At 37.8% G+C, this 23,059-nt stretch overlaps 1 protein-coding gene across 1 annotated transcript in view; it reads left to right on the plus strand.

Annotated features, from left to right (window-relative positions):
- LOC114142302 (neural-cadherin) overlaps positions 1-23,059 on the plus strand; it is a 137,320-nt gene that overhangs the window by 72,451 nt on the left and 41,810 nt on the right. Inside the window, exons 8-16 of the mRNA XM_028013516.1 lie at positions 5,421-5,593; positions 5,677-5,839; positions 6,532-6,702; positions 9,290-9,462; positions 10,293-10,460; positions 19,222-19,471; positions 21,400-21,527; positions 21,617-21,803; positions 21,963-22,106. Of these exons, the coding sequence (XP_027869317.1) occupies positions 5,421-5,593; positions 5,677-5,839; positions 6,532-6,702; positions 9,290-9,462; positions 10,293-10,460; positions 19,222-19,471; positions 21,400-21,527; positions 21,617-21,803; positions 21,963-22,106 (1,557 nt within the window). The remainder of the gene's footprint in view (positions 1-5,420; positions 5,594-5,676; positions 5,840-6,531; positions 6,703-9,289; positions 9,463-10,292; positions 10,461-19,221; positions 19,472-21,399; positions 21,528-21,616; positions 21,804-21,962; positions 22,107-23,059) is intronic.

A 23,059-nucleotide genomic window follows, 5' to 3' on the forward strand; every position in this document is an offset into this window, starting at 1 on the left:
AAGTTAGTTGTGCTAACCCTAAAGTACTAATCATAAACATTAGTTCTGCTTACGCTAACGAAAGCTGCTCCAGAAAGGATACAGCCCTTCAGAACCAATTTAATTGTGATATTATAACTTACATATTCTATAATAGCTATATTGTGCTTTACTGTCTGTGTTTTATTTTGATCCTATGATCCATTTGCAATAGTGTGTGGAACTGTGCATAGCACATTTCAGCAACAAGGTGGTTGGATTTTACATGATAAAAAATGTAACACAATAACCAATTATATTCTAAACAGCAAACAAGAAACAACATTTTAGTCAAATAATTTACATTTCGCTGCACCTCTATGGACCCTATTACATTTTAAGCTGTTGTCCTACAGATTAACACTTCAATTTTTATCCTTTGTTTTTATATGACTGTCGTAATTCAACTACGTTTTTCATTGCATTTTTATTTTTAAGGCTATATGAACAAAAAAAATATATTCTCTCAAAAAACTCAGGCTGCATTTGAAGGACATCAAAATAGACAGATTATAAAACTGCTAGAGTGCATCACACCAAACTATCAGTCCTTTCTGCTGCTGGACATGTTCCCTCTGGCAATAGACAGCAAGCAAAGCGTTGAAATAACATTCAAGTGGATTAAAAAAAGCTTAAATTTGGTCTTGAAGAATGTAAATAGCTAACTCAAATTTAAAATGAATGTGAGCAGTAGATTAAGAGTTTCTCTAGGCAGTAGATGTTTTTGTTCTGAAAACATTCCTCCTTTTCCAGCTCTGCCTCTAATGGGACAGTAATGAATGTCAACATGTTGTTTTTTTTAGCAAGCAGAGCGCTCTGACACACACAAACAAGGGGAACAATCACTTTTACACATGTACACACACAACAGCAGTGTTCAGATCACTTACAATTACACACATATGCACACAGCAAAGTGGTTGTTTCCATAGTAACAAGTATTTGGGGATAAAGCGTGATAGTATTAACGAGGCCAGTCTACCCCCTGGAAGACACACTCACCACAAACGCATAAATAAGAAAACAAACACACATAAATAATCACTGCAGCTCACACACACACACACACACACAAACACAGCTGTCCCTGATGTACTTCACTCATTTGAATATTTGTGCACCTATGTTTGTGAGGACCGTTTCATCCTTTTGTGACTAAAAAACAAAAGCTTATGTGCCAAACTAGACACTTAGTATGTGGAATGCACACGTTGCTTTTCCATTTTTTTCTCCAGTGTTTCAAGAGTGACAGTGACAACGGTTGCTGAAGGCATTTTGTTTTTTGGGCTGTGTCTCTTTGCTGTTCATCTCAGCAATGCTTTAAGGGATCCTTTAAAAAAAATACAAACTTACCAAATGTTCTGTTGGACTCCAGTGGCAGAAGCTTCCATGTTTTGGCATCTCTGCAGCATCATTCAGTGTCTTTCATTATGACATTTTCAATGTTGTCAGTGTATACTTTCCTGCAACATACAGTATATATCTTGAATTATGAGTTGTTTATATTATTTTTCAGTGGCTCTCAAAAAAGTGTAAAGAAGAAGTGTGCAATGTTTCATACTCTACAATGAACACTAGGCAATATGCTCAATATACCTAGAAAAAATGGTGATAATGGTTTGCTGCACCTGGTGGACTGCATCTCAACAATATAGTCAAAAAATGGACAAAAATATCTATACCCAATTGTTTGAAAGGTTAAATTAAGACAATTAGAGTGATGTTAAGATTCTCTCTCTCAAGCAGCTCTTATTATTTAGGGCATTGAGAAAGAACATCTGGAATTTGGGATCAATTTCCTTCTTCCCTGTTGATTGGAGGAATGAGGTTTGCCCTGATTCCCACAGAGTAACCTGATCTCAATAGACTGGTTCCCAGTGTGAATCGATGGTGCACTTGACTTGTATTTGGAAGCCCTAAAACGTCTCTTTGATAAATCAGAAATAAAATAAAGTAAGATAAATAAATAAAAATAAAGCGACCCCTGAAGCTGAGTTCAATTTTAGTGTGATTTCCAGCTTGATAAAACATTGAATAATAATGAGACATTAAACCAGTGTTGTGCACACTGTTGTACTTTGAAACAAGGCCCTGAATCCCATTGCAAACGACAGAGAGGAGACAGTTCTGGTTTTAATACATGTAAAGCAGAGAAATAAGATGTTTGCAAAGGACTGCTAAGAACAGTTAGCGCCACAAATGTGAGTAAATCCCTTCTGTTTTCTGACATTCCACTAGAAATCACTCATTTCGGGTGTGATGTCAGTCCCAGATCTGAACTTTGACGTCCAAGACAATTCATTGTAGCATGACATTGACACACCAGACTCTTTGTTGTTCATACAGCATAGCTGCAGAAAGGCTGTATGTGGGAGTCCACCTCTTGTTGCTCTGGCAGTATCATATAATGGCTGCGGTCCTCCACACTTTTTATTTTTGCATTCTGGATTTCCTGCAACTTGTTTTGTTTGACAAAATGTGTTTTCCTTGAAAATTACCTCAGTTTGTTCCTCCTACTGTTTCTCTCTTTCAAGCCTGAAACATGTTGGCACAACGTTCTTTTATTACGTCCCAGGGGCCGTTCAAAGAGGGCCAGCCACAGCGTCATCTCATTTTACAGTGCAGGTGTTTGAGCTGTGGGCTCTGCTTGGCCTGATGAGCAACACAGGAGGATGTTTTGGTAAATTTTCCTCTATATCGAAATGGGAAAAAACATGGTCTCTTTCTTCAAGGTGGCAGAAATAAAACAGACGGAACAGACACACACAAAGTGGGTTCCTGTTAGTTCCTGCTGGTTCCTGTTGGTTCCTGCTGGTTCTTGTTGTTTCCTGCTGGTTCCTGTTGGTTCCTGTTGGTTCCTGCTGGTTCTTGTTGTTTCCTGCTGGTTCCTGTTGGTTCCTGCTGGTTCTTGTTGTTTCCTGCTGGTTCCTGCTGGTTCCTGTTGGTTCCTGTTGGTTCCTGTTGTTTCCTGCTGGTTCCTGTTGGTTCCTGTTGGTTCCTGCTGGTTCTTGTTGTTTCCTGCTGGTTCCTGTTGGTTCCTGCTGGTTCTTGTTGTTTCCTGCTGGTTCCTGTTGGTTCCTGCTGGTTCTTGTTGTTTCCTGCTGGTTCCTGCTGGCTCTTGTTGTTTCCTGCTGGTTCCTGCTGGTTCCTGCTGGTTCTTGTTGTTTCCTGTTGGTTCCTGCTGGTTCTTGTTGTTTCCTGCTGGTTCCTGTTGGTTCCTGCTGGTTCTTGTTGTTTCCTGCTGGTTCCTGCTGGTTCCTGTTGGTTCCTGTTGGTTCCTGTTGGTTCCTGCTGGTTCTTGTTGTTTCCTGCTGGTTCCTGCTGGTTCCTGTTGGTTCCTGTTGGTTCCTGTTGTTTCCTGTTGGTTCCTGTTGGTTCCTGCTGGTTCTTGTTGTTTCCTGCTGGTTCCTGTTGGTTCCTGTTGGTTCCTGCTGGCTCTTGTTGTTTCCTGTTGGTTCCTGTTGGTTCCTGCTGGTTCTTGTTGTTTCCTGCTGGTTCTTGTTGTTTTCTGCTGGTTCCTGTTGGTTCCTGCTGGTTCCATTTATGGGAACATAATCTTTACACATAAATGATATCCTAAGACTGTCTCCCAGATGTCCGTGTCATGTCAGCAAGAGCAGCAAATCAGAAATCATTAAGGTGTTTCTTTTGGCAAAGGTGAGACAGTCCCTTGTGTGATTTGGCCTTGAAATTCTCCCATGGATGATATTTTTGCCCAGAATCTCTTTCTTATTGTGGAATAATGAGAACAAACGTTAGGCAAGTGAAGTCTGCAGTGCCTAAGATGCCGTCTTGTTTTCTCCGTTTGTAGATAATAGCTCATGGTGTTTACTTTGATGTCAAAGCTTTAGAAATGGTCTTTTGTGGCTTTCAATGACTTTGTTTCTCATCTCAATCTTGAATGTCTTTAGATTTGGATATGGTATGTTGGTTATCGAGGTATTTTAGCCCACTTTGTGTTATCAGACAGGTTCTGTTTAAATGTCTCTTTTTATTCTGTTCTTAAATTCGACAGAAAATCTGTGCAGGGATCTAAACTTTAAGGTGATGATAGTGAGGCTATTTTTTTTTACCAAAAATAAATTGTCAAAATATCAGTAGAAACATAAACAAAAGTTGATTGCTGTCATACCAAAAAATACATTTGCAATGGTTGTTGAAAAAGGTATAAATAACTTTTGCCCTTTTTCTAAACAAATGTCTTTTGAATTGATAATCACTTTACATTATTTTAATATCTCTTGGGAGAAGATTTTATATCAAAAACATTTGCAACACTTTTGTCCCTGTTTAGCTTTTTTCTGACTCTTTTTCTTTGCTCAGTCTTGAAGAAAGTTTGCACACAAGCCCAAAGCTTGGAAAAGTAACAATATATACCCTACTGCTAACCTACTTTTTGTTGGTCAGAGTAAATTAAATGCCAGTTAAATTTGAAGCCCTTGGTTCTGTTGTCCATTCTTTTCTGACACTTTAAACTTTATTTCCCCTGAGGCTCTGTTTGAACATAACTTTTTTTAAGGAGGGTCAACATTTTGGGGGTCAGTACTTTGATGTAGCCACATACACTGCTCCACTGTTCTCATGCATCCGTGCACAAAAATAAATAAATGTGAACATTTGCACATAAATGTTGTATTAACGCTCTTTTTCACACACTCAAACACACCCCCACACACACACCGGCACACACTCATCTGCACTCATGCAGCAGATGGCCTTTGGCTTGCTCGGATGTTCTGCTTTGTCACTTCAAAGCGTTGTGAAGTATTTTCATGTAGATGTGATCGCGCCCTCTCAGCCTCCGTGTCTATATTCATGCTGCTACCAAAGCTGCTTGTTTGTTTGTTTGCGATGCCTCTGTTATGTTAATGCCGCAGCGATTGTTAGCGCAGAAAAATGGCATTTGTTTTACACCTGAGTTGGAATAATGTGAGGGTTTTCCGCACGCTGTTGCTTCAGTTGACAGTTGCTGCTGCTGTTGACCCACAGAGCAGGAAACATCACAGCGCCGCTTTTCATCTCCAGTGTTTTTTAAACTCAACACGTCCGCTGTTATTTATGCTCACCAGCAGGATTTTCATTGTGGATGCTATGGCTCAGAAACAACCGTAGCAACTTGAGCAGTAGCTCCTGGGTGCTTTGTTATACTTTCTGTTTGCGGAAACATTTTTAATTTTCTTTTTCCTCCAGAGAAGTTTATGTATTGCCATCTGGCACAAAAGATAAACAATCCTGTGATGCTGCTGAACAGGATTTCTAAAGCAAAACATGTAAAAGTATTTTTTTTTTATGTTAAAGCATTCAATATTATCTATATAAGAAACCTTATTAGTATGAAAACATTTGGCTCTTTAAAAAAAAGAAAAAAGATTCAGTTAGTATTTTTAAATTTTTGTGTCCAGGCATCATCAAGCTGCGACGGAGCCCACCCCCCAGGCTCAGGGGCCCGCAGTACGTCCTCAACATCACCGCCACAGATGACAATGCTTCCGGCGGTCCCTATCCACTCAGCAGCGCCGCACAGGTCATCGTTGGGATCAATGACATCAACAACAACAAGCCTGTGTTTGATGAGGTTCCACATTTTATCCCATATTATGGATATAAATGCATCAAGAGCTTTTTCATCTCCCTGACTGTAACGTTTGTTTCTGTCAGTGTCAGAATTACAATGCAGCGGTTCTGGAGAACCAGCCGCCAGGGACGTTCGTGCTGCGCGTGGAGGCTCATGACGCAGACATGGGGGTCAACGGAGAGGTCAACTACGGCATCATGCACAGAGACGGCGTGTCGTCCGGGTTTGATATTGATCCTCACACTGGTAAGCTCTAAAGAGGGACCTAATGTCCCAAAATAAACTAAGAAGCAACCAGTTAGATAAAATTGTAATATACACAATGAAATGATTATTCTATAAATAATTTTGACAATTAATCAGGTAAAAAATTATACATTCTGCAGATTTTCCATATAACCACAAACTTATTTTGTAAAATATTAGAAATAATTAAACTAATTTTCAAATAACAAAATAAACTTTTTTCGACTTAAATACTATATCATCATTCCTTTAGTGAATGCTTAATCATTTGTAGCAAAGGATGCATCTTCTGCTGAAATAAATGCTTTCAACATATGAAAAGCTCAGCACTTTTTAGTGTATGGACATCAATACAGCATAGAGCTGATCTATTGATGATTGTATTCATTAATCAATTAATATTAGCACAAGGTACTAAATCATTTTTTTTGTACTGAATTTGAACCGGGTGAAACTAAAATGACCACTTGAAGGATTCTAGGTTGAACATATTTACATCTTAAATGCAACATGTATGTATATATTTTGGCTTAAATACTACTCTAACTATGTTTTTCTTTTAGCACATTTCCTTCCTATTAGGTCTGTATAATCCAGTGAATATTTAATCAATCACTACGTTAGTTCACATCTTAATCCGATTAATTGTTTCAGCCCTAACATAGTGTCTTGTGTAAATTGTGTCTTATTAGGTGTGATCACCACAGCAGTGAGATTTGACAGGGAGCGTCAGAGGGAATTCACTCTTTCTGTGACGGCCACCGATCAGGCTGAGGAGCCACTGATTGGCATCTGTCAGATCACGGTGCTGATCCTAGATCAGAACGACAACGACCCCAAGTTTGAAAACAGCCGCTACCAGTGTAAGTACTGCTGGAAGACATTCCCATTCCCAGCAGATGAGCTGGAGGACATGTGTGGACTATTTGTCCATTTCCAGCTCAACACGAAGCATCACCTGGTCCAGAATATGTTTATAGGAAAAAGGTGAAGTGAAAGCCTCATGTTTGTTGTCACTGACGTCTGCTAATCTGCATCTTTGTAATCCTGGAAAGCTCTTCATACTGATGAAATATTTGCAGCGAGCCTCCGTGGAGCTCTGTTTGTTTACTGTCTGTGGAAATATGTGTTTTGATAAGCGTCTCGTCAGAAGTTCTCCGCGTCCGATTACAGAGACACGCAGAGTGGCTCATTAACTATTTAAGAGGCAGATTTAAATGTTTCTGGGACATGAATTTATTTACCACTGGCTAGTGAGTGTTTGCATGCTCTCCTGCCAAAAAGCACTTTTATTTAGTTGGCTTATTATTCATATTGTGATCTTAATACACATGCAACACCGTGCAAAGGTTCTGGGCTTTCGGGGCGGCGATAAGCAGCTGGTGTGTATTTTCTCCTTACTTTCTAATAGCTCCAACATATTCGGCACTTCCCTTTTCCTGCAGAGAAGTCTGTTTACTGGGAAGTATCCTCCGGCTGCAGAAACGACTTTCAGTGATCTGTGAACATGAAAGTAATTCTAAACTTAGGATAAAGTATAGAAATCCAGCACTTGCGTTAAAGTTTTGGATTTTGCAGCAAATATTAACAAATAGGAGTAGCAAAAACAGCCTGTGCCAAACTTATATTCAATGTTTGTAGCCACTGTGACTCAGTGTGGATTTGACTAGGCTAGTCCAGAACATGCACCTTGCTGTCTTTGAATCATTTTTGTGTAGTTTCAGCTGGGTGCTTCAAGATGTTATCTTGCTGGAAAATAAATGTTCTCCAAAGCAGTAGTTCTCTTACAAATACAAATGTCAATAAACTGGCCTCCAGGATTTCCCAATATTTTACTGGATAATCTGCAATTTCTGACTTTTTACTCTAAATTCTGAATAAATTTGGAGTAAAGAATTCTCCAAATTCTGACTTCTTCAAAGTCAGAATATTGATTAAAGTCAGAATTTGGACAATATTTACTTTCCCCCCCCCCAAATTCTGACTTTAATCTCAGAACTCTGACTTTTTTTCTCACTTGGATATCAGAAGATATTCAAATGATAAAAGTCAGAACTCTGAGAAAAAAAAAGTCAGATTTTCTTTTTCCAGTGGCCCTAATCCTTTTCCGATCATTTCACCTTCAATCTTCACAAGCCTTCCAGGACTGCTGCTGAGAATCATCCCCACAGCATGATGCTACTACCACCATGCTTCATAGGAGGGATGGTGTGCATGTTGTGACTTGGTGTCCACCAAAACCTGTAGACATTGTGTCCAAGCCCAGTTCGACCCGGCTCATTAACTTCAATTATAGGTCTGAAGTGAACCTGACATGCCATTTTAATAATATTATTTTTTAGACCATAATTTGAGTAAGCAGTGTAAATTCTCCTGTTTTTAACATCTTCCAGTTCCAATTTGTTGCTTGATATAACCACAGGTTGAGTCAAGCGCAAATCATCTGGTATGTGTGATTGAAGGACCTGTACATTTATTGTGCTTGTTACTGTCTAAACCTTCTGCACCTTACTTTCTTTTCTTCCTCTACAGGGTAAGCTGCCAAGTCCTCCATTTAGACTAAAATAAGTAGATTAACACAATTTACACATTCCCGTTTAGTTTTCTCTGTGCTGTATGAATTGTATGTGCCACAGAAGACCAACCCCCAAAACTTTCTATTATTTTGTAGGAATCTCTTTTCACTTTGACATCAAGGGGATTATTTTGTCAAAAAAGCTACATTTTGTTGATCACAATTGATTTGTGAAAGCAGTAAAAGGGGTAAAACATCCAAGAAGGTGAATACTTTTTGTAGTATTCACCTTCTTGGTGACATTTTTGCTGTTATGGGGATCTAGCGATTGCTTGGTTAGAGCACCTGCTTAGAAAATTACTATTTTTAACAACATTTCCTGAAAACAACTAAATTACAATAGAGCCTCACAGTCCAAGCTTTTTGTCACAGTGAAGTTTTAAAGACTTTGTTTTTTTATTGGATTTCTCATTATATTTAACAGAATATGAGATGATTTTTCAGTTGTAATGCATTCACAGAGACTCCCAAATATGCAAAGGAAAATATTATCGACATAATGGTTGAAAAAGCAGCATTTCAGGGAGAAAATGCAGCAGTCGACCTCCTTTCCTCTCGTTGTTTTGGTTGTGTGATCAGCACTGACATGCGCCGCAGTCAGCAGGATTTGAGGTTATATTCATAAATATAAAAATGCATGTTGACTTTGTGGAATGAGACCTAGAAATGACAAAATGAGGTGACACTCTGCTGACACATCACAATGCTGCGTTCCTATTATTATAATGTCTGCTTACAGCCACACAATGTGGTGGTAAACTTTGTTCTGTCAAATTTAATAAAATATATTTGTCATGGTTGACTTTGTGGTTGAGCATGATGGACTACATCTAGCATCTTTCTGGATATCAAACCAAATCTTCTTCTATTTTCAGACTTCCTAAGAGAGGACACTCCAGTTGGAACTAGTTTTTTACGGGCGGCGGCACACGACGACGATCAGGGGAGCAACTCGGCCATCACCTACTCACTGTCCAACCAGAAACCAGCTTACCTGCACATCAACCCCAACACAGGCTGGATTTATGTCAATTACCCAATCTCACAGGTCAGAAACACAGCAGGGGTCCGCAGGTTCAAACTTAGTCTAACTTCATGCCAACCTTCAGTCCACTCCAAAAGCATTCGTACAACCTAGAGATTTTCCACATTTTGTACAAACTTTAATTATTGTATTCCCTTGCAATTAATTGTATGTGAATCAACAAGACAAAGTGCAAAATTATTAACTGCAAAGTTTGCAGTTTGCAACTGTTTCCGAGTTGCAAATCCAGCTGTAACTGAATGGTTTATGTTGCAGCTTATTTGTGTGATAGAATGGTCCAGTCAAAGTCCAATCCGAAATCCTATAATCGTAAGTAGCAGGTAAAATGCTTCCAAAATCCAAACTGACTTGAGTTTTAGCTTTTTTGTGGAATGGGCAGAAATTTTAGTGCCCATGTGCAAAAATGCAACTCAGATGGGCTAAATACGACTTCATGTCACATTTTTCAGAATGAAAAACATATCAATAATATTTTTACAGTAAATGGTGTTAACAACCATTGTTGTAATGAACCAAAATATGAATAATATCCAGGCGTATGAATTCTTCTGGAAATAAATTCTTCATTTTTTCCTTAAATTGTGTTTTCCACCTACTGTTTAATGAAACTTAAATTTTGCCTTTGTAAATGATGACAAAATATATTGATGATTTTGCACATCATCGTCTTAAAATCTAAATCTTACACGTCAATATGAATGACAATATTACTGACTTGTCAATATTTTAACAATTATCTCCTTATGTAAGCACACGTTTGGTTCTCCACAGACCAAATAAATAGTCATTTTATTTTATTTAATCTCTCTACCTTTTTGTGTGTCTCCTTAAAGACGTCCCGGATCAACCAGCAGATCTTGGCCTCAGACGGAGGAAACCGCAGCAGCTCTGTGGAGCTGACCGTCATCATCACCAACGTTCACAACCAGCCGCCCCACTGGGATCAGCCCGAATACTGGGTCACTGTTCCGGAAAATACTGTCCGAGATGCTAAGATAGTGGTGAGTCAGAGACCACGACACTTTCAGATTACAGATTTAAACTGAATAAATGATTTTACAACAACTATGACTTTTCATAATCACCGGGCAAGACTTAGGGATAATTTTATCCTAGTTACACAGGAAAATGGCTGCATAATTATTTTTCTGCGGTTGTCAGGATTTATTTAGGCATTTATCACTTGCAGACAATGAGTATTGATATGAGCGTGGTTGCAATGCTATTACACCTCTTGCAATTATTTTGAAAATATATTTCCAATCACATTTTACATTTTACACCTCATACTTTGTGTATTTTTTATGATTTTAATGCAAAACTTTTTTTTTTCCTAAATTTGAACATTTACTCCATTTGTTTTCTTTTTGAACACTTTTGCCTCATCAGTTAAATGAAGCTTTTCATTTGAAGTTATTCTCAATGTCTTTGTTTCTACAGGAATCCCTGAGACAGTTATCATGCAACAAGCCTTTTAGCTTTTAAAATAGAGAAATATTGCTTTGTGGGACGAAACTTGAATATTTTTTCAGCAAATTTGTGAATACTAAACCACAAACAGGCAAAGGTTGACTTTATAATACATGTGACAACCCAACAGTTTGCATTGCTCTTGGTGATGAAAGGTTTTGTTGCAGCTGCTTAGCGATTGAAACCAAATCCCTGAAGCTCTTTATGAAATGCTATTGAGCTAATATGAAGGTAGAATAATTTCTAGAGGTCTGCAACTGTTGACTGCAGAACGTTGATGAACTCTGTGCACTGCTCACCATCTGCTGACCCCACTTTGTGATTTTATTTGACCCACCACTTCATGACTGCTACGCTGTCATTTCTGATCACGTCCATTTTGTTATATCATCACTAACAGTTGACTGTGGATTTTCTGGAAGGGAAGAAATTTCTCATCTAAACATCTTGTCATGGTATGATGCTGGAATTTACTGAACTGTTAGTAGAGGCAGTCTACAGCTTATGTGCTTGATTTTGTACACCTGGAGCCATGAAACTGATTGGGTCAACGGTATTGGCAATATAGTCAAGGTTTCTTTGTGATAATTGTGATAACCAAATAATTCAGATTCACATTTAGACTAGTTTCACACATCAAGCGAATGCGACTCAAATAAAAAAAAATTTCCCATATTTGACCCATATCCAATTTTTTAACGACTGTCTGAAAGGCCCTATTCTGATCTTTTCACCCCCAAAAAAGGAAAAATGTCTGATTTGTGCCAACTCCATGTGCTACTCAATATGTTACATATCTGATTGATTGACAGCTATTTAATCCAACTTTTATTTCATTGACATGACACATGCATCATAATTCTGCACCAGAAGAAGCCACACACTGTAAACCAGCACACAATCAGTGGCTGAAAACTATGAAATTATGTATTAAGTCTATTCCAATAAAGCACATCACAGTAACAAGCACGCCGCTCCTCACTCAACCAAACATCCAAACTGACTTCTCTACAGACATTACAAAGTCCCACAAAACACTGTTGCTACTTGTTGTGCTCTCTTTTTTTTATCAGTTTTCTTTGTCTGGCTATGATTTTGTGATAATACTGTCAGCTCCTGTTGCTGAACAAACTTTAAGATCAATCTATAAATGGCAGCGTCCATTATTACTTTCATAAGCGATGCACGGTTTGCATATTAGTTTAATTAGTGGTATGAACAACCATGCAAAAAAAATTTTAAAATACGATTTCAGCCAAAAAATTAGAATTGAGCCTCAAGATCTTTGAATGTGAACGTAGCCTTAGAGCAGGGGTGTCAAACTCCAGTCCTCGAGGGCCGCTGTCTGCAGCCTTTAGATGTACCTCTGCTGCACCACACCTGAATAGAAGAATTAGGTCATTAGCAAGGCTCTGGAGAACTGATCTACACAAGGAGGAGGTAATTAAGCCATTTCATTCCAGTGTTTTGTACTTGAGGCACATCTAAAAACTGTAGGACACCGGCCCTTGAGAACTGGAGTTTGATACCTGTGCCTTAGAGTCTTATCAAACTTTAGATAAACTTTAGAAAACTGTTTTCTAGGAAAAGCAGTTTGCAACATCCTATCTCTAGTCCTGTTTTCTGTTTTAGCTTGAGTGACATGGCAGGACTAATACATTATTTATTTGCTCTTTGAGATGGGTTGAAAAAGAAAATAATGAAAATTTAAAGTTTTTGCTTTTCATCCCAGATTTTTGGGCTCTCTTGGGGATATCTTTTATGACTTCTTCAAAAAGCTCCAAAAGTCCCCAATTGTTGCTGATTAGGAAATTACCACTTGTGCTGATCCGAGTTGTAAAGCGACACGTTTTGCGGGGAAACGTAAAAAAACAGGAATATTTAAGCCCAGTTGTTCTCCGGCAGCAGTGAAACAGCTCTCTTTCATTTCCATCCCTCGCCATGCCTTTGCAGAGCGCCCCGAGGAGGCTGGAAACACTCTTTCTTCCTCTTCATCCTGCTCTCTCATCTGTCCCTTCCTTCTTCTCCCCGTCTCTGTGTCAGCACGTTTAGCCGAGCTCCATTAAGCACTTTTCTGCCGAGTAAACAACAAACCCGCCCCGAGTCTGTCTCACCTGACTCACAGCAACCAACACACACACGTACTGCTTGTAGACCTCAAGGGTTTCTCTTTTTTCCCCTCTTTTGATCCCTCCATCCTAATTTGTTCTCTCTTCCTAAGCCTCTAGTTTTGGAGGTGGAGGAGTTTTCACCCTCCAGCTGCTCGATTTCACGGAGGTTAGTCAGTTTTCAAACAGTGTTTTTGGGCGTGTATCTGTGTGTTTCTGTGCTCCTTTTAGAACATTTTGCACTGAAAGTCCTGAAAAGTGCTGCTGGTGATTGGAGGTTGTTCCACCCACATGCTCCATCTGTCAGAGATGATTGAGGGGAAGGGGAAAATTACACCTGCTGTCTGAGCATCACAATGGACTCCCATCACCTCCGAAAAACAGACATTTAATTATTGTGTTTAACCTGACAGAGACGGTGCGAGGAAGGCGGGAGGGAAGGAGGATGGAGGGAGAGGGAGTCGAAGGAAACGGACTAACACATTGTTGATTTCACTCTTTTTATAGGATTTGTTGACAGCATGGAAAATATAAAAAAATATGTTTTTTCTTTCTCTTGGATGAACAATTGCAGCCACAGGTTTTTATTACATTCTTTCTGAGGAGTGAATGTGTTTATATGGCTTTAGGAATGATGGAAATGTAAGGGAGATATGGGGATTTTTTTTGCACATTTTCTGAGCATTTTATAATCTAATTTTTAGGTGAATTTACTGGGACATCAACTGGAACTTTTGTTTTTTTCTTAAATGTTTTTTGATGTTTTACAATGATGAAATTTAAATAGTTTTGATCACCTCTCTAAGGTCACTGCTGATGTCTTTTCAACTTGGCATTGTGTCACAAACACCTGCATTCTCTAAACTATTAAAATACCAAATGTCCAGCTGTTATAGAGGGTTTCACAGTTCTTCTGTATTAGTTAAGAGGAATTTTTATGTTAGGGTTAGTCTCAAACTGCTTTAACAAAATTGTTGTATTCATGAAAACCAGGTAACCTGGAGGAGTTGTGAGAATATTAGTGATTGTTTCTGTTTGAACTGTAGTTAAATTTGACCATTTATTACAATTAAAACCACATTTTTAAGATTTCTCAACTTATAATTGAATATAAATAATCTTAGAAAAGAAACACTGATTTGAGGCATGGTTTATCCTTCAAAATCTTCAATGTAAAATAAAAAAGAAAGCAAAAGAAGCAACAAAAGAAGATAGATATATAGAACTAATAAGCAACATTGAACAACTAGCTGTGTTTCCATTACAAATATGCCAAAAATACAAAATTTTGCAATTACTGTATTCCTATTAAATAATAAACAATATTAAAATCACACTTGAACAAGTTTGTTTGTGTGATAAGTCATTAAAAAGCATGCCATCCCATGATCTTCCAACCACTTCCTCTTAACTTCATCTTTTCCGACAGTTATTGATCACATCAACTTTTTTGTTGATGCGAAAAAAGTGCTTGCAGTTTTGTGAAATGCACTAATTTTGAAACGCCTGAAAAATCACTTCATCCTAGCACAAGAACTTTCTATCGAAATTCTTGTTTGTTTGTTTTTTCAAAATCGGAGTGTTTCCATTAAGCAGATTTATTTTCATTATTCCAATTTGCGCAATTAAATGATAAATGGAAAAGCAGCTACGATCTGCCATTTAAAAGAAAATCTAACAAACAACCACAAAACCTGTACTCGGGTTAAGGTGGCAATATCCCTTGTGCAGGAAATCAATTTAGCTAATTAAAATGTATAATATACCAGAACTGACAACTTACACAAATCACTCAAAGGACTGAAATATGTCCTCCTCCGCCTTCCTCCTTCGTCTCCTCTGCAGTGGGTAATTGCACCAAGGAGAAACTGTTGTTTTAAATTTAACAGCCTTAATAAGGTCTGTTAATCACATTGTTAACGAGGCAGAGGGAGAAACATGCTGCAGTGGTGGAAGGTGCTGTGTGTTAAATCTCCATATCAATAAGCTGTTGTCATCTCCCACTCAGGGTATAATAGTCTCCTCATCAGTTGACTTCCTCCTCTTGCTTTCTTCTCCATCCTGTTTGCGTATTCTCATGGAACAGGTACTTTTATCTATAGCTTAACCTTATAATGTTTCATTTTAGTAGCCCAGTATTGCTTTCCAGTATCTTTTTTTTAAGAAGCTGACTGCAGAAAAAACTTTATTGTCCCTCAGTGGGGAAACTCAGGTTTGCCAGGGTCAAAGTGACAGGCAAGCAAAAGCATGCAGGTTTTCACCAACAAAGTAAAATTATAAAAAACATAAAGTAAAAATTTGATTGTACAGTGATTAGAAAATATGATCAAAGATAACCCTCACTCTACTTCCAGATTTTATGATTCAAACCTAAAATGAAAAAAAACCCAATTAATTAAAAGTACAAATGCTGAAGTATTTTTGCTATATCTTCCATATTGTCTTGTTGCAGATCTGCTGTGTAAACTTTCTTCACCCACTTCTAAAATCCAGTTGATTACCAAAACTTCAGTACAGATGTTAAACTTTATTCAAATGAAAGTTTATAAAACATCCAAGTAAATTAGTGCTTTACAATTTATCTATAAAAATTGATGTAGGGGAAACTAAGAGTGCTATGTCTTTTCAAAGTTAGCAAAAAAGCTTAGTTGAAGTGCTAAGCTAACAATTAGTTCTGCTATTAGCGCATTAGCGGATTAGTGGAAGTGTGCCAACCATTGCAAAAATGTTGCTACATCGTACATACATAAAGAAATTCTTTCTGGGTTATGAAACACAACAATATGGAAAACAGAAACTACAAAAATACTTAAGCATTTCTACTTTTGGTTCAGTTTTTTTTTTGTTTCTGGAAGGTAACTCTGGTAGTTTATAGATCATATTATAGTCACTTCCATATTGCATCTCCATCCATCCAGTCACATAAAACCGAAGTACATATCAAACCAGGACTTTAGGACCAAAGTATTTATTTATTTCTGTGTTCTGATACACCCCTCAACAAGCAAAACACAATACTCATCTGCATGAGAGATGTAACTATAGGTGAAAATAAAAGGGAAAACTTTTGTTTGACCTTACTTACCTTGGTTCAGCATTTTGAACTAACTAACTTTTAGCAGTGAAGCTGAAAGTATGAAGTGCGTTGCAGCTGCTGCCTCAAGCCCAGCACCAGCCTCACCAGCTGCCAGTGATCTCTAGCCATTTTTCCACGGGCATTAATCTGTGTGGGAGAAGATGGCAGACACTGATCAGTTTAGCTTCAGCACACTGCAGTGATGTCTAATGAGATGATTCCTCATTAACACTGATTCCATACGCTCCGCTGCCCTGGCCTACTGCAGGGCTGAGCCACGCTGCACCAACATGTCAGGACATGACTTCTCACCTGGAAACTCAAACACACCTTGAACTTAAATGGTTTTTTTAAGAGTCAAACGAAAGAGGAAAACCTATTTAAGAATATAAAGAGATGTAAATAACATGTTGGGGGAAATAATTGAAGCAAATATGGCGTATAGGTCATGTTATCTAAAGTAGAAATGCTAATTTATTATTCCACTATGAACTGACCTTTTAACCAAGAATCTTTGTGTTTTCTTACGGCATGTGTTTCTCCAAATTACTAAGTTGATAACAAAGATACGGGAGTCACTGTCGCTTGGAAGGAGAGGGCTGAGAGGGTTTTGGTGTTTAAAGTTGTTGACAGCATTTCTCACTCAGGGAAGGATGTTAACTCCAGGAAATGACAGGACTATACGGAGTTGCTTGAAGGTCATGTTTTCTTTTTCAATTGAGCAAGCCAGTTTCTCTACGCATCAATTCTTTGTGCTGAAATAGATTAAGCATGCCCTTTACCAAAGTGAAATGATTTTACATCGACTGCACACTGGGGCACCTTCCACAAATGATCTACAGATAAACAAGGTGAAGTATTTATAATTGGCTTCTTTTTCACTTTAATTATCCCATTAATCATAAATACATGTTGTCTAACGTTGATATAAGTCATGTTACATGTTGCTGAGACTTGTGTAAAAGATGTCAAATTTTAATGCAGCAGCATCATCCTTCATCAATTTTCTACAATTTTTAGGAAATTCTAATTCTATAATTTGAGTAGATCTATTGAGAATGGTAATAAATCTTTTGAAGGCTGTTACATTAGATGGTTTCTGTCTTGATTTGCTACAAAAGACATAGATCTGGATCTCCTCTGGAGTCTCTTCCTGCCAGCCAAGAAACCCTAGAGAGGGAACCAGTCTCATTCACTTAGACTTAGACTTAGACTGACTTTATTGTCATTTTGCATGCACAGGGTGTATACAGAACGAAGTTTCGTTGCATACAGCTCAGGACAGTGTTTTGAGCTTTCAATGTTGTGAGGTTACTTCAGAATAAAATAAAATACAGTATAAAATATGAATATGAATATAAATATAAATATAGAATATAAAGTGCAGGACTGACAGATGCCCATACTACCTTTATATTGTTTTAATGGACATTTATTTATAAATTATGTTTCCAACGCTCTCAGTGTGTGTGTTTGTGCTGCTTAGGTCATAACCCTGAACTGTAAAGTGAATTGACATCACTCAACTATGGAAACTGGTTATGCAGCATGGATGGGAATCTCTGAAGGACAAAATACTTAAAAGCCTTCTCTCACAAATACAAACATGCACACAGACACAATAAACTGTGACTTTAGGGGCATTTCTCCCATGAAAAAAAAATATAAAAAGCAACAAGAAGTCATAACTTCTACTTTCAAAGTCATTGTTATGAAATAGACAGTCACTGTGTTTTTTTTTAAAGATGCCTTACTCTGCTATGTCATGATTATAGCTTTTAATCTGAAAACTAAACTGAATTTTAATTATGATTTGAATTTTATAATTAGGACTGTGTTATAATTATACCAGTGAAAATCAAAATTGAGTTTTAATCTCATAATTATGACTTTATTGTGAAATTATGCTTGTGAATCTCAATTTTGCCTTTGAAAGTCAAAATCATGACTTTGAATCTCCTAATTATGACTGGTGTCACATAATTCTGGTATATCATAAAGTGAAAATTATGACTTTCTATCTCAAAATTAGGGCTAAAAGGCAAAATTATCACTTTGAATCTCAATTATTACTTTGAATCTCACAAGTATGATTTTATCTTAAACTTATGCCCAACAAGAAGTCATAGTTATGACTTTATATCACATAATTATGACTTTGAACGTCAAAATTAATACTTTCTATCTCAAAATTAGGACTGAATGTGAAAATTATGAATTAACTCTAAATTATAACTTTTTGTCGGGGTTTTATTTTTTCTTATATGGTGGAATTGAGGGTCTAGTTTCCTTGAGACTTTTGGTCAGCCAGTAGTTGAATCAATCTAAGCTTAAAGCAAGATCAGTTTATCTTCAATTAAGCTCCTCTGCTAGTTGATGACCAACTTAAGACAATTTAAACTCACAGGAGTTCACACATTTTGCTTACTACATAAAAAATCAATAAAAAGTAAGTAGTGATGCACTCAGGGTTCCTCTCTAAGTGCTTTTTCCATAATAGGACTGAAATTCTGCTCTGGTCACTAAAATCCTGCATTCTTTGAAATGTAGATGTGTATTTTAGTTCATTTTTCTGTTGTAATAGATCAGGAAGCTTTTGGATCTGTTTCATAATGAAGGGCTGTAAAGACGACACCAGCTGCATCGCATCGTCACGAGCCCACACAATCCTCTTTGGCTTGATTTTCTGTATGAATTATGTTGAGGTTCACAGTGAAAAAATGGAACTTGTCTCTATTTCTGGACTTTAATATAAACTCAAAGCTTAAGATGAATACACAGAAGAGAAGCTGATTCATTCAGTGGCTGTATAAAGACATTTCACATTTTTCCTGAGCGTTATTGAATACATTCAGTCTAACTTAAGGCCCCTCTCCTTCTCTATCCACCGCTTACCAAATAATAAACTTTAAGTAGATTATTTAAACAAGAACAGTTTAAATATATCATTAGAGAAAACCAGAACTAGCTGATCCAACCTGCAACATCAAATGTGAGGAACATAAAAGCAGAACCTGGTAACCTAAAAGTGAACTTTAATCCCTCTCTGTGATCACATGTTTTTTTGCTACTGGCACTTTAATAAATAAAATCTATTTTTCTATTAAGACCGTCAAGGCAACGTCTCCACTTGGCGATCCCAGGGTGACCTACAATCTGGAGGAAGGCCTGGTGCCAGAGACCAACATGCCGGTGCGGTTTTACATCAAACCAAACCGGGTGGACAGCTCGGCGTCGATCCTGGTGGCCGAGAACCTCGACTACGAGATGACACGCTTCTTCACGCTGAGAGTGCGTGTGCAAAACGTCGCTGCCGTGCCTCTCGCATCCTTCTCCACTGTTTACATCAATGTGACAGGTAAGACTGGCTAAGGTGAGGATAACATGAGTTGTTTTGCAAACCAAGGATTTTCAGCTGTGTTTTCACCTTTCATCTTAATTCAAACTCAGTTTTTGATTTTGAACGTTCCTCACCTCTTTCATTTTGAGCTATTTCATTTCAAATTTAAATGAAAGTCAATGTAGGAAACATATTTTTTTAAAACCTTACAAATCTTTAGCCTATTATCATTTAGCCTTGCTCAGAATCTTACTTTTATAAGTTCTGAAGTTGGTAATATTGACATTCTTGTCCCCCATTGATGTAAAATAGATATTACATCATTTTTAATAGACTCAAAACAGAGAAAATAAATTTGGGATAAATGCTTAATTGCATGATCCTTCATGCAGACACCGCCTACGTCAGGATCTTTGTGACCGATGTCACTGAAGACATTTTCAATCATGACAATTTATGGATGTCCCTGACACTGAGAAAAACTAAAGATGATGAGATGATTCAATCCCGATCAACATATTTTAAAATAATTAATGTTAGAGTTTGTAAATAAACTCAACTCTCGATACTTGTAATTGATGTCATATTTTATGTCAGCAGCATCCAAATTGTTAATCAAGAAGCCAGTATTTTTAAATTACACCCTATTTTAACTTACAAGACTGTTTTATAGTCCATGCATGTTATGTTATTGACCTAAGCAATTTGAGTTTTCTTTTAAAAAATATGCGTTTTTGCCCTCTACAATGACATTAACAGTAAAGGACAGACTGTTTTGGTTGGTGCAGCTCACTGTGTGGAGATGTTAGCTGGTCTATCATTAATTTCACATTGTTCACAGAAAGTTTATGAAGCAGCAGAAAAACATTTTTCTTTAAGTTTTATCTGCACATGATTAACTAGAACTGAACTGAAATATGCTACACACTTAATTACAAAATTGTGTCCAAACAGAGTAAGCATGTTAGCGTTAGCATGCCATCTTAATAAACATCAAATAAAAACTTAGTCCACATGCACAAGAAATTAATATAGTAAAGATATATCTCAAAAACAAATAATAAAGCTATGAGTGTTATGTCAGTGTTTTTCAAAGTTCAATGTCTTCCAAACCACAAGCAGCTAGCATGAAAAGACGCGATGACAAAAACTAAATCTTTGATGAACTCACGTAAGCATAACAGAAATGGGACAGTTAATAAAATCTATTTTGGTTGATCTTCTGTTTTTAAATCCAGAACCCCAGTTTTCTAATTTACTGCAGTTTGAACCATATAAAAGTAATTGGATATTTACTTGCATGTGAAAAGTCACAGTTTATCTGAGAAGAGCAGAAGCCATCACTAGGAGCAGCTCAGACGTAACGAGCGACAGCCCTGGAAAACGACGAGGACTGAGAGTAATGAGGTTCCGTGGTCGTCTGTGGCAGAGAAAGAAAAGAGGAAAAACATTAACGGTGTGATCTCCATGCTGCCTCATTTCAGAAGTGACTCATTTCTCAATCAGCATCTGTGGGCGGGAGGATGAAGGGAAGAAAAGAGGAGAAAACACTTTCTGACTTTGACTGGCTTTGAACAAACCCACTCTGGATGCTCTAATTGGTTTAGCGGAGCTTGAAAGCTTCTTTGTGGACATTTCAGAGTGTTATGAGGATAATTCCTCTCTAATAACTCAATTTTCATTGCAAGGAGAGACCCATTCCAACTTTCTTTTCTGATGGACTTCAGAGCAAAGACGTTTCTGTTTTCCTTGTTTCTCTGTTATTCATTTCTAGTTCTCTTTGATTGTCTTTGGTAGAGTAAAATGTTGCAAAAGCCAAACAATTGGTCTGGATTAAATCCAACTTTTGTAGACACAACAGTTTGTGTTCTGCCAACAAGAAAACTAATAATATTCAGAAAAATTAGGGACAATAAATTGCTCTTTTTTGTTGTTTTCTATTACAGATGTCAACGACAACGTTCCTTTCTTCCTGTCATCCACCTACGAGGCCACGGTGCCTGAAGGAGCACAGATTGGCACATCGGTTGCTCAGGTCTCAGCGACAGACCTCGACTCGGGTCTGCATGGGATGGTAACAAGCACTTACTCTGATCCCTTGGCTGAATTTTTACATCCTCTTCTTCTTACTTTCTTAACCTGTTCTCTGCGTCTTCTCTTCAGATCCACTACACGATCCTGAAGGATGAGAGCGGAGACTCTCAGTACTTCAGCATCGACTCCCGCAGCGGCGTCGTAGTAACTCGTGCTTCTTTTGACCGTGAGCAGAAAGCTTCTTACCTGATCGAGGTGCAGTCGCAGGATGGCTCCGAGTCAGCCCGACCGGGCCAGCAAGGCCAGCCAAACACAGGTACGCCCCAGAGTCATCATCTCATTCACTGATTGCATACACCTAATAAAAATACAGAAAATTTGGCATGTAGATATTTGATGCAGCAACATCCTGAAGTTCCTAAATTCAGTGATGATTTAAGTGTACAAATACACTCTGTGTTGATCCTTCATGCAGACACCGCCTACGTCAGGATCTTTGTCACCGATGTCAACGACAACGCTCCGGCGTTTGCCCAGCCTGTGTACGAGGTCAGTGTGGAGGAAGACAAGGAGGTGGGCTACGTCCTCATCACTGTCACAGCCAACGACGAGGATGAAGGTCAGTCTGAATCTGACTTTGTTTTTGGATCGTTCTCTGCTTGGTTGTGGCAAAGTGACATAAATTATGTTTTTATTCCCATTGTTTGTTTTGTTCTTTAATATAAATCTTTTTTTTCTACCAATGGAGTTTTGCTCCCTTCATGTTTCACCTTAATCTCATCTGGTCTTCTTTTATCTTTTCATTTTGTCGTTCTCTTCCTACTTTTGTTTCTTATTTATTCCATTGTTTTGTTGTATTATCAGACTTTTAACAACACATTTGTGCCCTTTCAGGTTTATTTAAAGGTGTTACTTTTTATTTTCAGACCTTCTCAGAAAGTTGCAGACATGTTTGCTTCCTGTTACCATCATGACCAATAGAAATGATTGCTAGTCCCACTGATCCGGTCATCTTGTTCTGCAGGAGTAACAGAACCACTTTGGTCCGGTTTTATAAAGCCTCTTTCTCTTCTTTCCCATTAAGGTCCTAAACTGATTCAGTGCAGAAAATAAACTCCTCTCTAGCTGGAGGACAGTCAGCGCTCTTGGCTGAGTTAAAAAAGATGTAAACACAGACACACAGCTGTAAAAGCAAACTGACATGTCCTTATACAGCAGAAGTTATGATTGTAATAAGACATTACTTGCACGCATGCTATGTTTTTGAATATATACAGTCTGAATAATGTGTTGCATTACAAGGCAGCACTAAAACACAAACATCTTAATGTAATAACTCTGTTACATTTCTACTGTATTCCAACGCAGCTTTCGTAGTGAATTATTTAGCCAAATGTGTTGCCAAAAATGACACAAATGCAACTGATGAACTGGGAGGTGAAAGGTTGAAGTGTGTGTGGTTTTAGTGTTGTGTCTGACTATAAATATTGTATGTTGATTCTGGGACTGTTGTTGTGTACAGCTGGCCTCCTTCTGGTCAGTAACAGGAAGATGCATGAGCTGTTTTTGGTA

Source organism: Xiphophorus couchianus, chromosome 3 (genome assembly GCF_001444195.1).
Source record: "Xiphophorus couchianus chromosome 3, X_couchianus-1.0, whole genome shotgun sequence".
Taxonomy (NCBI): Eukaryota; Metazoa; Chordata; class Actinopteri; order Cyprinodontiformes; family Poeciliidae; genus Xiphophorus; species Xiphophorus couchianus.